The sequence below is a fragment of the Callorhinchus milii genome, unplaced genomic scaffold (assembly GCF_018977255.1).
Source record: "Callorhinchus milii isolate IMCB2004 unplaced genomic scaffold, IMCB_Cmil_1.0 Scaffold2, whole genome shotgun sequence".
Classification (NCBI taxonomy): Eukaryota; Metazoa; Chordata; class Chondrichthyes; order Chimaeriformes; family Callorhinchidae; genus Callorhinchus; species Callorhinchus milii.
The window spans coordinates 86,903,048-86,921,446 of NW_024704743.1; the positions used below are offsets into that span (position 1 = coordinate 86,903,048).

Sequence of the window (18,399 nt, forward strand, 5' to 3'; positions counted from 1 at the left end):
TATGTACACAAACACCACAATCAGAACCTTCTTTGAAGGTTCACTCACCACACCTCACAGGCAGATACACACATCATGCTGTGTCCTTGCCTCTAGTTAAGGAAATCCGATTAAAATTGCACATTCTTTTTCCCCTTTGGTTAATATTTTGTACTTTTTTTAAGAATTATAGGACGCACAATTCCCTGAGCAGTTAGGCAATTTACTCCAAAGCTGATTCTAACCCAACAATTAGGACGTGTGCTAGAGAGGCCTATAGAGATATATCCTTTCACGTTTCCCTGCCATCTCACCGCATCAATCTGCCTATTAGAACATAGGATGTAATGGAACAAGAAAAGGCCAGTCAGCCTAACACTGCTGCTTCAAATGCACAACATACCTTATTTTGAACCACACCAATCACTGTATCTCAGGGAAATATTGTTGTAGACAAAGCTCCCCATTCTCTAAAGGTAATCAGAAAAAAACTCTGGAATATTCATCCATCCTCTCATCAATACTGTTCAAACACACTCTACTGCTCTACACAAGTTACATTACCCGTCGTGCGGAAAACTCCACTACAGCTTCATTCTAATCTCATTCTCACCCAAGTGCAGGTCTGGACAAAGCCACTGTAATAATAATAATACTCTTTGCATTTGATATAACGCTTATCACGTCTTCGAGATGTCTCAAAGTCTATCCGACCCCAAATATAAAATAAACTCGTAAAACTAAAATTAATTAAATAATCCGACACTATTCTGTTTCAAATATCCCTCAATTTAGTTCTCCAACAAATAGCTAAGTAATACCGTCTGAATTTTTTTTGACATGTTTGCAGACAAAACTTACAGCCGCTCAATTGTACCTGTGAAACTCTTTGAGATGTCCTCCTGACGTGAAAGGAGTTATCCCAAATGTAAGGATTATTATTATTGACCTCCACAGAGTTCTTATTCTCCTCTATTTCACCTGTTCATCATTCTAAATAATTAACTGAACAGACTGGACACCTTCCCTTTTGTGAGCTTTTACATTCGATTGAAAGGGAGCACAAGGAGTTATTGGAAGATGCCATGCCTGGGCTTACATGATAATCATAATGATGATCATCGTTGCATTTGACATGGCATCTTTCACATTGGGAGGAAGTCTTAAATCGTGTCATAAGGTTTCATTGCAAAGTGTAGTAACTATGCATTTTGTAGCCACAGATAGCACAGCAATGTCCCACAAACAGCCAAGAAGTGAATGATCCAAGAATGGGGGACTGTTGACCTGAACACTAGGAGAAACTCCTTTCACTTTTTGGATAGTGTCACGGACAGGCAGACTTATTTAACATTTCATCTGAAGGACAGCACCTCCACAATGCAATGCTACTCCCAGCACCTCTTTGGAGTAACAACCAAGACGACAAGTATTGATATGGGGCTTGAACCCACAACCTTCTGACTCAGAAGCTTGAGTGCTACCAATTTAACCAGACAAACACCTTCAGCCAGTTTAATTCAAACTGTGATTGCAGTACTGCAGACTCTATGAAGCCACGCGTTTGTCACCTATAGGTCCGTTCCAGGAATGTAGCTTTCAGAAATAAAGTACTTTGTCCCTTATTTGAGTCTCGTATTCTCATCTTTTACATTTTAATCTTTTTATTGACAATTCTGCTGCTAAATCAATTTGAATACACAGATCACCAAATAGCTGATTCTGAACATACAAAAATGACTGGAAATTGACACTGGGAAATGGATACTGCAGTTTCAATGATCTCTATCTATAGTCTTTGATTTAAGTCCATGATTCATAGCTATTTCACTCACAGTCATGCCACTGGTAAATGGTAATCCTGAGGGATAGCCACTTAACTTGGTCTGCTGAAAATAACAATTTCTTCTATGTTGCACATTCTATGCTCATGCAATTTTAGAATAAAAGGGTAAAGACAGTACAACAATAACAAGCTTATGGTACTGGACAGTTTGGAAAATATCACTTGATATCACTTGGTTTTAAAATACAACTTGGAATGTGCTCTGATCAATTTAAAACACTTTTCAGTCCAGGTTTGCAACCTAAGAGGCCATTCTCTCATCACTGGTAAACTCACCAATCTCGGTGGCTGTGTACATCTTATTCTTAGATGGTGGGTTATGTTAAAATTGCTTTCTAAAGTCACATAACCAAGGTCAGTAAACATAACGGTCCAGTGAAGGATCAGCAGTTCCTCTTACATTTACACCACTTCCCACTTAACAATCAATTTGAACCAGTTCAATGAAGTAGCATTGGGCTGTGTGACACGACATGGCCACACTGGAGATGAGTGTGAACACTTCTTGGATTCATCACATCAGGATCTGTTGTGATAGTGAGTAAGATAGAAATAAAAAAATGTTCTACACAGAAGGCGATCATTGGGCCCATTGTCTCTGTGCCACTGCAGTCTGAGTGCAGTGCAGAAGAAAACAACAACAACTTGCAATTTGTCAAGCACCCTTCATGCAGAATAATGTCTAGGGGAACTGCACATTGGTAGGTTTGGATGCTGAGCGAGGGAGATGACCATAATAATCAATAATCATCTCAAACGCTTCACTGAATATATTGTAAAGTGAATCAACACCATAGGAGTGAACAAAGAGGCAGGTCTGCAGATGGGATTCACAGATAGACACAGAGGGGCTAGGGATTGGGGCAAGGAGTATCAGAGATAGGGATGTACTGCTTGCAGGTATGACCATGAATAGTGGCAAGGAGGGGTCAGGAATGCACAGCAAGCCTGTGTTAGCTGAGCAAAAGGGCAGGCAGAGGAATGGAAATGTAGGGAAAGTAATGAGGATGACCTCCAATCTTAGAGTAATGAGCAGTGAGCAGTGATTAGACAAGCTAAAGCTCTTCAGCCTTGAAAAGAGATGTCTCAGAGGGAACCTCAGAGAGGTATGTCATATTTTAAATGGGATTGAGAACGTAAGCCTAAAACAATATTTTCAGATATATCAGGGCAGAACAAGAGGACAAATGTTTAGCAATGCAGCTCAGGATATACAATCCAGCTCAGTCAGTTCTTTCAGATACACAAAGGCAGCAAGACAACTTGGAGTGGAAGGACAAATTCAGAACAAATACAAGGAAGCATTTATTTACACAGAGAATAATTAACAACTGGAAAAGGTTACCAGCAAGTGTATTTGGGGCCAAGATGCTGGACACTTTCAAGAAACAGCTTATTGCTGTAATGAACAGACGGTAAGTTTGGTGATGAGATGTTTGAAGGTGCTGCAGTACCAAAGATCACTTGTGAACCTAACTACTATCTCTGATTATTACTTCTTCGTTATTATCACAAATGACAGACCAGCTTGCAATCGATACAGATTTACAACAAGCCAAGTTGTGGACAGTCTCAGGAGTGGGATCCTCAATGCATAAGAATAATAATCCTTGCATTTTATATAGCAAGGATTATCACGTCTTCGAAATGTCTCAAAGTGCTTCATAGAATATACTATAAAGTGAAATGACTATATATTTTGTGGGCGAAACGAGGCAGCTAATTGCTCACAGCATTGTTCCACAAACAGTCGTAGATTGAAGTGACCAATTTACTATTATTATTTTTGAAGGAATTATTACTCCCAGAAAAGCGATCCACCAATTGACTATAACCGGGTTCCTACTTACTGCTAGGTAACAGAGGCGTGTGGAGTAAGGAAACTTGCCCAAGATTCCGTCCTGCCGGGAATCAAACCCAGGCTTCTCGCTTGCAAGGAGATCGCTCTAACCACTGAGTTACAGGACTCGTTCATGTAAAGATTTGGAAACAATAATGTTCCCAAAAATCTCAAATGGAAAAATTTTCACTGGAAAAGACTCTAATACATTGCAATAGTCTGCATTAAATACAACTTAATTATCATCCCTTTTTTGATTATGCAATTAAAACAGGCTCATTGGGGTAAAATTCCACATGTCTAGATTTACTCTGTTAATGTAAGATTTTAGAGCACACAGAATTTGTCAAATTCTTTAATACAGTCTTTAGCTTTGAAGCTGGTTTTCTGCAAATTATTTAAAGAAAAATAGAAAAGTAACTTCAAACTTGAAACAAAATTCAACAATTTGTCTAAACTGCTACATTAATAGAGTAAATATATATAGACCCACATGGAATTTCTACCGATTTCTGCCTTGTGAATTAGGTGGAGTATTGTGCCACGTTTGAACTAAACTTTGCTGTAGTGCTGCAGAATAATACACTGATCTAAAGTGTTTCCCACCATAGAGGGAAAGTACATTGTTTCGATAACCAAGGTGATGGTTGTTGTTAGTGGTGAAAAATGACTCAATCAGTCAATAGCTATAGGAATGAGTCATGTTTCATGTGTCGCACTTCACTGCTTTATTAAACACTTTCAAAGCCTATGTAGTAGCTGTGCTTTGAATTAAATATTAATAATCCTTGCATTTGATATAGTGCCTTGTCGTCGTCCTCGGGATGTCTCAAAGTGCTTCAAAGAATATACTGAATATTCAAAGAATGACTGTATATTTTGCATGCGTTTTCAGCTTTAGACTTCAGCAGTACACTAAAACATACTCTGAGGTCCTTAAGCCTTGGCTTAAATTAGGTAAGCAGGGTGCATCCTTCCAGGGAGAGACTATGCATTCCATCCCAATAAAAATCAGGGAATTCCCATGTATGGATGCACAGAGCTCTCAGTTTGGTTTGCATACTTTTAAGCACAGTGATGGGTTTCTGCAAGTTTCTGACAACCCAGTTGACCAAAAAAATGGACGTTTAGAGAGAAAAAAAACAGTAGCCTGAGGGAGTGATAATGTCTAGCCAAAGGCACCCGTTGTAAAACAAATCACTGAGCTGCTAAATCAGCTGTATCAATGCTCTATCAGTGTCTATGCTCCAAACAAATCAGAAGACAAGAAGGCAAAGATTCGGGTCAATAAGCTTAGGCGATTTACACATACAACTCCTCGAGCAAGGTAGAAACAAAGTCATATCGGCTTTTTTCAGCTTTGTGCACCCAGCTTCTGTCAGTCCGGAGAGAACTCCAAATGTCAATATTATATGCACTGTAGCTAAGAGAATTTAAAGGAGCTCAAATTTATAATCCGCACAAAAAAGGTAACAGTGGCTTTGGAGATTTTGATATTAAGCGGCACAAAGGCAGAATGATCAAGGCACAGGCACTGCGTATTGATGCTCCTGCAGGGATTCACACATTGGCATGGGATCTATCATTAGAGCTGCTTAAGAAAGACAGAATATTGACTAAAAGGTTTGAAGGGCAGACAAAACCTGGTGCCTGATTAGAAAACATATGACACGAGCATTGAAAGCTATCAGATCAAGTATTCACATCAAGGAATTAAGTCAGCCTGGGAAAATGCCATAAAAAAAGCCCCATTGCACTAAGACACACAAAAAAATTCTATTCTCCAATACTGAGNTTTTTTTATTGGAAATGCAAAGAAACAAAAAAGGAAAAATTAGACTATAAGAGAGACTGAAATGTACCATTCTCAACATTGAAGAGTTGTAGCACTTCAGGTACATGAGCCTGGAACCTGTTGGGCTAACATTTTACTGAAATAGTCACATCATCATTCAACACTGGGATGTGATGTGTCATTTCCAATGTACCTGAATGTGGACCTCCCCACCTCCACCCCCACACACACAAAGATCTCAATGCTGACATCCATTATGACTGGTCACACATTTGACTGTAGGCTCATGGATCACAGCATGTAACTGCAAGGTAACAGGAAAGCAGTTTTACTCTGAGTTTTTGTTCAATGAAAACCCATTGTCCTGGGAACAAAACTCAAACATGCATCTCAGATTCACAGACATGGCAATGAGAATAATGTCAGGTGAAATTCACCTGCAATGCAAAGGAAGACGTTTCTCAACAATACTTTCTGAATTACAAATATGAAATGATATGTTAGCTCTCAATGTTACAGGGAAATACTAAACAACAAAAACAATTTGCATTTTTATAGCATCCTTCACATGCAATAACCTTTCAGAGCGCTTTGCAGACATGGTGCCAGACATGGAGCATGGAGTGTGGAGAGAGGGGGAAGGCCTTGTTAAAGATGTATGTTTTTAGATGTTTTTGATAGAGGGATGCGAGATGAAGTGAGTTAAAGTGACGAGGTTAAAGGGTTGGTTGCTGATGGTGGGGAAGGGACAAAGAACAAACAGCAGGCTGAGTGGAGGGTGAGAAGGAGAGTGAAACTGGAGACGATTACAGAGGCAGGGAGGTGAGAAAGAGAATTTTGAAGTTGATCCACTAGGAGACTGGGAGACTCTATAGCCTGGGCAGGATGGGGCTGATGGGCCTATGAAGCTTCATACGGGTAAGGATGTGGATGGCCGTCACTCTCAGGGTAAGAGTAAGACAAGGTTGACAAGATACCTGAATAAGAATTATTGGTTTGAATGCTTCTATTCCAGCTGCATTGCTTATATGCTGACTATATGCATACACAGACTACAGTGCATGTCTAAATGTAAATAACAATTTAATTACTCAACAACTCCCAGACTGATGACATGATCACATTTTTCCTGAAGCACTTTGTTAGAATTTGTTCTTATCAGCCTCTCTGTCGTATTAATTGCATGTCTGTACAAAAAATATTATCTCCAGTACATTTCCTTTAGTACACTCAGGACTTTAAAGGAACATTCCATCCTGCTCTTTCCAAATTTTGACAAATATAATATAAAAATATATTTCTTCAAAAAATAATAAAATCCTTGTCCTACCTCAGAAATTCCAAGTTGAGATCAAATGTGAATTCAGTTGAAAATCATCATATTTTGGATTTTATTTAATACAGTGCAACAATGGAAAACCAAACCACCTAATTTAGCAACAATGATGCCTCCACCAGAAACTAAATGCACTAAAAAGCTTGGTTACGACTATGGAAGTGGTTGTTATATCTAAACTATGCTCAGCGACTGTAAGGGCAACAAATGTTCTCCCATTCCTGCACCCACACTACCTACACCCCGTGTCGTCAGCTGCCCTGTTGCCCCACCCCACCTCCCACCACACAAACACACATAACTCTCAAGAGTGACTTGACAAGGAGAGAAAAAGTACGGTACACCATTGCTGAATTCATAGCAGATATTTTTTTCTAATTTGTTACAATGTTATAGTGGAACCCACTTAAGAATGAGATTGGATACATCCAATCTTCCTTTAGAAAGGGAAGTAAAAGATTCAAGTCCCCTCAACTCACTTTTCTGGCAAATGGCTGACCGCCCCTTCTCCTGCCTGAAACTCCATTCAAAGTTGTATTAGATCAACTCCGACCTTCACTCCCTTCCCATCATTCACCATGATGGGGTAACAATGATGTTGGATTCCAATAAAATGTTGACCAGGGAAGGTTGTATCGTGAGACCTTACGTGGAGTCCTGTAGCTCAGTGGTTAGAGCACTCGCTTTGCAAGCGAGAGACCTGAGTTCAATTCCAGGTAGAGCGAAACCTTGGGCAAGTTTGCTTACTCCACACGCCTAGTAACAATCCCTCCAAAAACAAAAAACAATAATAAATTGGTCATTTTCAATCTACGACTGTTTGTGGGACATTGCTGTGCGCAATTGGCTGCCGCGTTCACCCACAAATATACAGTCAATTCACTTTACAGTATATTCTGTGAAGCACTTTGTGACGTCTAGAAGACGTGAAAAGCACTATATCAAATGCAAGGATCATTATTATTATTATTATTATTATTATGGGACACCATCAGAGTTCATTTTTTGGTCAGCCAGGTATCTTAACACATGGAAACTCATTGCGAAGCTGAAGAGTATTTAACTACCCCTGCAAGTCAAACCTTAGCAGGTAAGGTGGTCCTAACTGAACAAGCAGTGGGACTTGTGCCAAACAGTGCTCTGAATATCAGGCTATGTGGTTTTAGGTAAGTGAGGTTCATCCCTCCAGGGAGAGAGTGTGATTCCATTTTAGACACTGGAATATTTCCATGTGTAGGTTGCATACATATGTGGAACTGGTTTGACTTGCAAGGTTAACAGGAGCTGAATGGAAGAATGCCCGCTTCCAGTTTCTAGTCTGCCTTTCCAAGCCCTGACAAAGACCTAGACTGGGTGGTCTGTTATTAGCAATTGCCTGGAGTAGCCCTCTGAGATGCCACCCCATGTGAAAGGTACTATATTGTTGTTGGAGTCTTGTGAACCCACCTGCCTTGAGAAGCAAACTAACAAAGAGAATTGATTCAATTCTGTTGCCAAGCATATCACCTTGAACCCAGTTCAGCTCCAACGAGGCCTCGCTGGACCCCGCTGCTCACCAAGGAACGGTCATATTGAGCACATTTCCATGACAAAGTATATATTTTCCATTGCCAGTAAAAAACAAGTTATTCCCAAGGAGAATAGTCACTAGTTGGTCATTTGAAATCCAACAAGTACAGGTTTGATCCAATGTCACATTTCACCAGAATGTGTTAGCACGACATGCTGTGTAGTTCTGTATGAAACATAGGTGCCTTATGGTCAACAAATTCACAGGAGCAAAATAAAAAAACGTTCAGAACAACATGTAGATCGCCAAGGCAAAATACAGGCTGTGTCCTTGCAGTATAGAGTTTCTGTAATTTATACAGTATTTACGAAACAGCCTAATGAGATTGCATGTCAGATAATCTGACCTATATCTGACTAACTGAGCTAAATGTCAGCAGATGTGGTTAAAAAAATGATGAACATTTGAATCTCACTGGCTGTCCCAGCACTGACCGAACACTGAACTCGTGACCCACAGAGGAGTGTTCGGCCAACATAACTAATGGATTCCACTGAATGGTTACATTCATTCAGTGTGGGGATTCTCTGCAGAGTGACAAGCATGATCGCTATTCTCAAGATGGCAAAAATTGTGACTAGACCCTGCACTGATACCCAATATAATAGTGACCCAGTGACTATAACACTGCACTAATACCCCACTAACACCGCAGCACTCTAACCAGATTGCAGTCTTCTGTGCCCACCTTGTATAAGGAAATTAGTAAGCGACACTGTGTAGGCTGAAAAAAAGCATTCCATCACAGAAGTGTTCTGTAGAACTGCCAATTCGTTTTTAAATGCTCCAAGTCATAGTTTGAAGAACTCCATGATGCTATCCTGCTTGAAGGGTGCTACATAAATGCAAGTTGTTGTTGTTTAGATTATAATCTTTTTCCTTCCCTATTGTCTACAATAATAAATTTGTATCCCAGAGACAAGAGTTCTGCTTATTGCAATTGGCAAACCTTTTTTGCAGTAATACTCTGCTTCCTCACAGCTGAGATGTTCAGAGCCATACTCTGCAGAGAAATTTTCTTCCAGCGTATAGCCATCTCTGCTGATTATGTCATTCTCTTCGGACAGACATTCCTCCTCTTCATCATCAACTGTATCTTCCAGTGGTCCTGTTAGTGCAAAACAAGGCTTGTCCATTATTCAGCACACACAGGTCACAGCGTCATCCACATTCATTACCAAACATATCTTGCATCCTTTTGCACAATCTCCAGTGAACTCGGCAACACAAGTTCACCACATTGATCATTTCAATGACATTAACAAATTGAGCGAAGAAGTCACATTGAGCACCTTTCTATGACAGAGTATGTATGCATTTTCCATTGCCAGTAAATGATGTTCAGTTTGTTTGGTTATTACAGTCAAGTGCTCAGAATTGCATCTGTATGTATTCTGTCCTACAATGACTTAAAGGGGATACAAAATAAATAAAATTATCAAAGCAATCTACAGGGGTGGATGTTCATTCTGTTCTCTTGCTTTAGCATACAAATCAATACGATGCATCAAGGAAATTGTTGTAATTATTTTTAGGTTTTTACAGTATAAATGACTCGGTACAGGTAGTTTCTAAATAATTAATAATAATAATAATCATTGCAAAAATCAGGAGAACATTTCAAAGTGCTTATTGCAAACTGTAGTGATTGTGGATTTTACAGGCAAAAGTGATAGTCAATTTGCAAACAGCCATGTCCCACAAACAGCCATGAAGTGAATGACCAATTTTATCTGGGGAATTGATGGCTAGGGCACGAGGAGAAACTCTTTTCACTTTTCGAGTAGGGACATGGGATTTTTAATGTCCACCTGAAAAGGCAGAGGGTGCATCAATTTAACATTGCATCCAAAGGACAGCACCTCTGACAATGCAGCGGTCCCCCAGCACTATATTGGACCTAGATCTGAATTCAAAGTCCCAAAATGGGGCTTGAGCCTATAACGTTCTGACTCAGGGGTGAGAGAGTTAGCAGTTAAGACAGGTTCACAAGTAATAATAATAATAATCCTTGCATTTGATATAGTGCTTTTCACATCTTCTAGACGTCTCAAAGCGCTTCACAGAATATACTGTGAATAATAATAATAATGCTTGCATTTGATATAGCGCTTTTCACGTCGGGAGGACGTCCCAAAGCGCTTCACAGAACACACTGTAAAGTGAGTTGACTGTATATTTGTGGGCGAACGAGGCAGCCAATTGCGCACAGCAGTGTTCCACAAACAGTCGTAGATTGAGTGACCAAATTATTCTTTTTTTGAGAGATTATTATCAGGCGGGTAGAGTAAGGAAACTTGCCTATGGTTTCGCCCTGGCAGTTGGTTCAAAAATACACCAAAGAGGCAACATCTTCCTAAAGTCTATGTGGCAAGGACTCTGCTGCAAGTGTTAAATAGACTTTTGCATTCCTATACCTCTACACCGACACTCATGATGTTTTTATGTAATTGAGCAACTTTAAGACATAAGTGAAGACCAAGACAAACATTCTCAGATTTCATCAGGAATTCATTCAGATCAAAATTGTAGTTCTGTATCAACTGCAATTCTGCATTAACCACAGTTATTATTCTGAGTCAAGCATTCACAAAAGGCATCTTTAAACCTATTATAAAAGTAAACGTCCACAACATTCTTACCTTCAAGGACACTGTTTGAGGTACATTTAATAGATAAAACTGACAGTTACTACAAAACACACCTGGTTTTATTCATTTATTTTGTCTGCATTGCACTTGACGGAGACTCAAAGATGGAATTCCCTTCTTCCCCCATTCTAAGTGAATGGATGAGAACCTCCCCACCCTCCCTCCCATTGCTGGATAGAAGCAACGTGAAAATATAACTTTGCACTATGCACTGGAAGCAATCGTCTCCATTCCCATGCCTACCATCAGTGCCTTTCCTCTTACATTTACATCCTCAGCCTAACAATGTTCAGTTACTTTTCCTTCCTTTGGGAATGACTGTCAGATTATGAGACTTCAATGCCGTTAAATGCTCCTGTTTGTGTATAGCACTGCTGCAAATAGCAGCCTTGCCTTTGGCATCAATGACGTAGTGTAAGGGAGGTTGCATGATTGCCTCAGAGATGGCACGCATTGGGCAAATCAAGTAAATAGCTGTTGCCAGGTTTGTGGCTGCATGGTTTTCTAACCAGGGCAGGTCGACTTGTCAACCCATGCCAATAAGTCCCCCAGTGTCCTTTAATAATAATAATAATAATAATCCTTGCATTTGATATAGCGCTTTTCACGTCGGGAGGACGTCCCAAAGCGCTTCACAGAACACACTGTAAAGTGAATTGACTGTATATTTGTGGGCGAACGCGGCAGCCAATTGCGCACAGCAATGTCCCACAAACAGTCGTAGATTGAAAATGACCAATTTATTAGTATTTTTTGTTTTGGAGGGATTATTATTAGGCGTGTGGAGTAAGGAAACTTGCCCAAGGTTTCGCCCTGTCTGGAATTGAACTCAGGTCTCTCGCTTGCAAAGCGAGCGCTCCAACCACTGAGCTACAGGACTCCATAGGACCTTTCAGTTGGTTTAAGATCGGGAAGTTCTGCAAAAAGGAAAAAAAGTCGCAGGAATTGACTTTTGCAACATTATGTTGCACTCCACAAAGTAAGCAGGGCAGATTCTGGGCACCAACAGACTCAGGCAATTGAGTCCCAGTCTGTTTAAAGTAGCAGTCGTCTGCAGGCTTCATGCAGCATTAGATAGCTATGCTAAGTACAGTACATCCACTCCTTTCCCATTGTGTTGCTCAGCTTACTTGAGGCTGGAAGTTGAGACACCAAATCAAAAGTTAGTCAGAATTATACAAATTTATCAATGTTTGCCTGTAAAATACGACTGGCCATCTAGTGAGTGACCAATTTTATTCAGGGGATTGTTGACCAGAACATTGGAGAAACTTCCTTCTCTTTTAAATTAGCTCCATAGGATTTTTAACATCAACTTAACAGGCAGTCGGAACCTTGATTTTATGTCTCATCCAAAGGATGGCACCCGCAATAAAGCAGGACACCTCCAGCACTGGAATGTCAGCTGAGATAATATGAATTCCAAGTCCTGACACACAGCTACCCAACTGTGCCAGCCCAACACAATTTACATATAAACAGTGCCTTTTACGTCAGAAGCCCTGATAGCATAATATTAACTCCGCCATTTATAAATTCCTCAACTGAAATGGTTACTTTGGAGAACCGCTCCATTGTGAAAAAATGAAATGTACATACTAACGTTTTTAATTTTTAAAAATGTAATCAATGTTTTTAAACAGATTTCTGGGCTAATTTTCTCCTCAATTCAAGGCCCTTCAGCTTTTCTGCCCCCACTCTTTGGAACTCCCTTAGCCTCACCCCCTTCCCTTGCCTTCTTCAAGGCCCCCCTTTTCAACCGTGCCTGCGGCCACCCTCCTACTCTTTATCTCCCTGCTCTCCACCCCTTCTGATCCCAGCACCCAGCTCAGTTCCAAATCCCTGACTGCCCAGCGCAATGGGATGTCCTCCTGACGTAAAAGGTGCTATACAAATGTAATTTGTTGCTGTGTTTCATTCCTTTGTTTCCTTTCCTTAGTAAAGTTCCTATGGCATTGTTCACCCTCCAGTAACTTAACAAGTCACCATTATTCATACTCCAACTATGGCCGTGGGTTCTCTTACATAGAGGTTGAAGTGAACTTGGTCCTTTTTGACTCCAAGAAGTCATAGCCAAGTTACTGTCCCGATCAAAATCCACAGATCCACCACCTTCCATCTTGGGTCTCTGGATAGCTGTATGCCTATATAGGGTCAGCACCTTGCTGATTTTCCCCTCATAACCCAGAGCATTGAAGCCAATTGCAAATCCCCTGCCTGATGTCACCTAACTAATTGGAAACCTTCCTAGTATGTCTAATTGTGATATTCACTGGATAAACTGACTGAACCATTGTCATCAGAGAAACTCTGATTTTTGCTCTGCATGCAATATTAAAATTATGAAAATGGAGTTCTGATGTGTAAGTTACTTCTACACCTTTTAACGCTCCAATATAACGGTTTTGAAAAATAACAGGATTCCAACCCCATGCTGAGGGCTTTCCAATGACACACCTCAATGTGACTGCCTAAGTACCTGAAGGTATATAGGTCTCAAAATATTATCCTTGGTCAATATGGTCTCAGTCCAATTGAAATAAAGAAAAACTAATATTTTGCTACATTTCTTCTGAAGTCTGACACTGTGCCAATGGCAATGCAGATCAGTTGAAAAGACTGTTCAGGTCCCCCACACTACACAAACCACAAAAATATAGAGTCTCTGAAAATAGATTTTTTAAGTCGACTGAATTTTTAGGAAAGCAAGCACAATCTCTTAAAGAAGCCTATGGAATATTGTAAAGCAACGTTACTCCTTTTCAATGTTTGTAGTTGCATTTATAAAAGACTGGAGGAAGGAAAGCGGAGATTCACTGGCTAACTCCATCCGAAAGCTTCAGGAACACAAGTAACTACAGCAGAGCAGTGCCAATGGCTGAGCACAGTTAATGTAGTAATAAATTACTTTTAGTGGGGTTTCATGCTTAGTCTCATAATGCACAGTTCACAGACAATCCATGGCACGTGAGATTTACTGACAAATTTGTACTTTAACAGCAAATTATATTGAGTATAATTAAAATTAGCAAATAAGCAATGATTGCAAGCATACTGCACCTTTTCACTGACTGCTTCAGATCCTGCACAAGCTGCTGCCTCAAACAGTACAAAACGTTGGGCTTTGACTACATTCTGTTTTAAAAAAAAGATTTTGCTTAAAACTAGTTCAGCAAATTTCATTCATACAATGGAACTTGGTAACAACGTCTTTCCTAAACCCAAAATAATATTAAATTAAACAATGTAAAGTGAGATTCAGATAAATTCCATTTGGAGCACGGTTTCTGCAAAAACCTGAACATATATCAGTGTCAGTGAATGGGTTAATAATCTTAGCAAAGCTGAATTCAGAATCTCTCTCCCTTGCTGGATTTTATCCTACTAGACTATGATTTTGTTTCTTAAATGGTGATAGCTAGTGACCAAGCGCAAAGGTTTCCCATTGCAAAAAGAGGTAGAAATGCCGAGAGAAAGAATGCATTAAAGCACGAGATGATAACCAAATGCTTTAATGGACTCAAAGGACCCTATTCTGAGCTTGGCATAAAAAGCATGGGAGGACTGCCTTCATTTAGGACAATAGCAAGGATGCAGGCTTGTACTATAGTTTACCATGCTGTTTCTAGTTTGGTAAAACGAAACTGCACTATATTGTACAGACATCTTTTTGGTCATTAATGACATTAGATCTCAGATATATACAGGGCACTGATCTGTAATATAAAATAATTAGTGTTTAATATTAAATATATTAATATTAAATTTCTGAGTTTAAATACACATGTGGCTATATTCGAGTGTTGTCAGTGGGTTGTGTGAAGTGCATTATGAAGCTCAGCTGGGATGGCTTGTTCTGTCAATTTCCTCAGAAAAGCATTGAAGGAGAGCTCAAAGATGAAGTCATGATCACCACCAAGGGAACTGTTTGATTGTTTCAGTGAAACAAAATCGAAATTTAGGAGTTAAAAATCATTGTGATTAAAATAAGTATGATTAAATTTAGCATCCACTTGAGTTTGTTTTAATCTATTTCCGTTTTATTTTTTTTAAATTTAAGTATTAGTGATGCTTAGGGGGACTGACTGTGAAAAGTCATTGAGATTAGAGTTAAAATTAACATCACTGGATAGCTTGTCATTATAACTGTGCATGTTAACGCAGCTCATTCGCACCTGTCAGATATTCATATTGTTCTCATCAACAGTGAAATTTAACAAAACAAATGAATCCAGTGATGAGATACAGAAAACACTGGAGCCTAATATTAATAGTACAGTATTTCTGAATGAGATTCTTAAGAAATCGGATTAGAATTCCAATTGTTTCATTGGAAATTAATAATGTCAGAGCGGAGTTCCTACTGATGCACCTATGGTTACTAGAAGGAGTCCTCATTTGAAGTTTGGGATGCATTTAGAACTCTTTAATTTTGATCTCCTTAGCTGAACTTCATTATTTCCCCTCTTGGCTGCACAGTTTTACATTGACTGAGAGGATAGAATAGAAGTGGTTATCTTTATAGGAGACTACATGTCTTGAGTGTGTAACTTAAGGCATTTCTTAACAGAATTCTTTAATAAAGAATCTCAGAAATTAATATCTTGAATTAGACTCCAATCCTTCAGTAGATCCCAATAGTAAGCAAGACTCATGCATGCTTTAATGGTTCCACTATACATGATGAGTTCAAGCAGTTGGAGTGTTGTTTCCAATGGATACTATCAATGGCACAATTGCTCTCAGATTAACCACAACAAAAATAATCAAAATAAGACAGCTAGGCCTTGAGGAGTTTGCCATGAGTGCAAATGGAGCAGATGCACAGTCATGGTCACAGTGCTTTCAAATAGTGCTGTAACTTGAAACCTAAAACTGTAAAGTGCAGTCATTTATTTAAACATTACAACTCAGCACTTAACTTTTATACGTTCAGTTAAATGTCCTTCACTATCATTTAGTGCTTGAACTTATTGTCTGTAATTTATGCTGTAGATCGGTCTCTCGACTCATCACGGTTTCCACTCTGCCAGTCTGCAATCTGTGATCTAATCTAGATTGAATTATGTTTCCATTGACTACTGGTGGGAGTTTAAAATGCATTTACTGTAGGTAGCAAGGTGCAGTTCTACTACTGCACACTGCCAGAAATGCTGGAACAAGAGAACACACTCCCAGAGTCGCCCACACACAATTTCACTTGCCACATCGTGGAGAGCTTCAGAATGGTGAAGAAAGACAAGCATAGGGCCAGGTATCTGAAGAAGAGTCACGGTTCTTGTACATCATCTGCCAGCTGTTTATGAATACAAAGCAGCATTGGGAGAAACCTGAGAACCGTTAGGGTGCTCTCTTTCCTGGACAGGGATGGTGCAGGCGATTAGGACAGTAAGGACGAGAAATTATTTTTGTTGAAAAGATGCAGCAGCTTTGACAATGTGCTTACAGAAGCAAACCCATTAAAGGCCAAAGTCAAAATCACCACACAGGAGAAATAGACAACTCACCAAAAAGGGACAGTAAAGGGAGACAAAGAAAGCAATAAAATCCTGTAGCTCAGTGGTTAGAGCACTCGCCTTGCAAGCGAGACACCTGGGTTCAATTCCAGGCAGGGCAAAACCTTGGGCAAGTTTCCTTACTCCACACAGAGCCTAATAATAATCCCTCCAAAACAAAACAATAATAAATTGGTCATTTTCAATCCACGACTGTTTGTGGGACACTGCTGTGCGCAATTGGCTGCCGCATTTCGCCCACAAATATGCAGTCAATTCACTTTACAGTCTATTCCGTGAAGAGTTTTGAGATGTCGAGAAGACATGAAAAGTGCTATATCAAATGCAAGGATTATTATTATTAATATTATTATTATTAGAAAATGTCCAACCAAAATAACTGTTCCTACCTGAAAGATAATAATAATAATAATCCTTGTATTTGATATCTATACCATCAAAATGTTTCATAAATAGCCAATGCATTTGTAGAAAATGATATTTGATTCCCCGATAGTGTACCTTAATGTATATTTAATTACCACGTCAGGTTAATTAAAGGGCATTCACCCCTTAATGTTGATTTTTTCTATAAAAAAATCATCTATATGGGCTTCCAGGAGGAGTCTACACTCTACTAGATGCTTATGGGCAGAAAGAAGTTGAACTTTCATACTGCTTTGTGTTGAACTGCCTCACAGCATGTCAGAGAAAATTACTGGTAAGATATAATGGTGACTGCTTGTGTGGTCAAATACTGCAGCCACTTGCAGCAGGGAGATCCCACAAACAGCCAAGAGGTGAATTACCAATTACTACTAATCCTAATAATCCTTGCATATAGTGCCTTATCACAGGATTTCAAAGGATTTCACTGTGAAGTGTAGTGACTGTGTCTTTGTAGGCAAACTTGGCAGCCAATTTGCAGACAGCAATGTCCTACTAACAGCGATGAAACAAATAAGCAATTTTATAGAATACATTACAGATTTATATTTACTGTAAAACACCTTTCATATCAGGAGGATGCAAGGCGCTGGACAGTCCAGGGTTTGCAACCGACCTGAGGGGGGGGTGGAAATTGACCGAAAGAACAGTCAAAGAGGACAGACTTGAGGAAGCAACGGTAGGGACTAGAATATCAGCATAGATTTTCAGCTCACGCCCCGACACGTACCTTGAATATATAATCTTCTGACTCAGAGGCAAGAATGCTAACAACTAAGCCTAGCTAATACACCCATACTTTTTTATATATATCTCAGGGTGAAATGTTGGCAAGTTTCCTTGCTGCACACGCCTCTATTTACCTAGCAGTAAGTAGGAACCCAGTAGTTAGTTGATTGGTGGATCACTTTTCCGGGGATAATAATCCTTCAAAAAAAAACACTAATAATTTGGTCACTCAAACCACGGTTGATTGTGGGACACTGCTGTGCGCAATTGGCTGCTGCATTTCGCCCACAAATATACAGTCAATTTGAGACACCTAGAAGACATGAAAAGCGCTATATCAAATACAAAGATGATTAATATTATTATAATAGTACATTTTATACTTGTTTCAAACCCTTTCAATTCTTTTTATTCAAACAAATGTAGAAATAATGATGTTTGCATTCTCCAGTCATTAAAAATTGTTTCATTCCAATCTCCACCTGGACTTCACAATTTTGCTCTATTGCACTGTACAGCATGACTGAGAGAGTAGGAGTCACAGAACTTAATTTCTAACAGAATGGCGGTGCTATGTTGAGATTATGTGAGAGAAGATCAAGTTAACTTGCCCTCTGGCTTCGCATCCCTCATTCTGGGGAAATGCCTTCTTTCTCTCCCTGACATCATGTGATTATGTTAAGACTAGAAACTTACACAATGCATGATCAG

The 18,399-nt window shown here is 39.5% G+C and overlaps 1 protein-coding gene across 1 annotated transcript in view; it reads right to left on the reverse strand.

The window, feature by feature from the left end:
* Positions 1–18,399, reverse strand: part of zfpm2a (zinc finger protein, FOG family member 2a) — a 275,950-nt gene that overhangs the window by 194,006 nt on the left and 63,545 nt on the right. Inside the window, exon 2 of the mRNA XM_042346925.1 lies at positions 9,316–9,474. Coding sequence (XP_042202859.1) covers positions 9,316–9,474 — 159 coding nt within the window. The remainder of the gene's footprint in view (positions 1–9,315; positions 9,475–18,399) is intronic.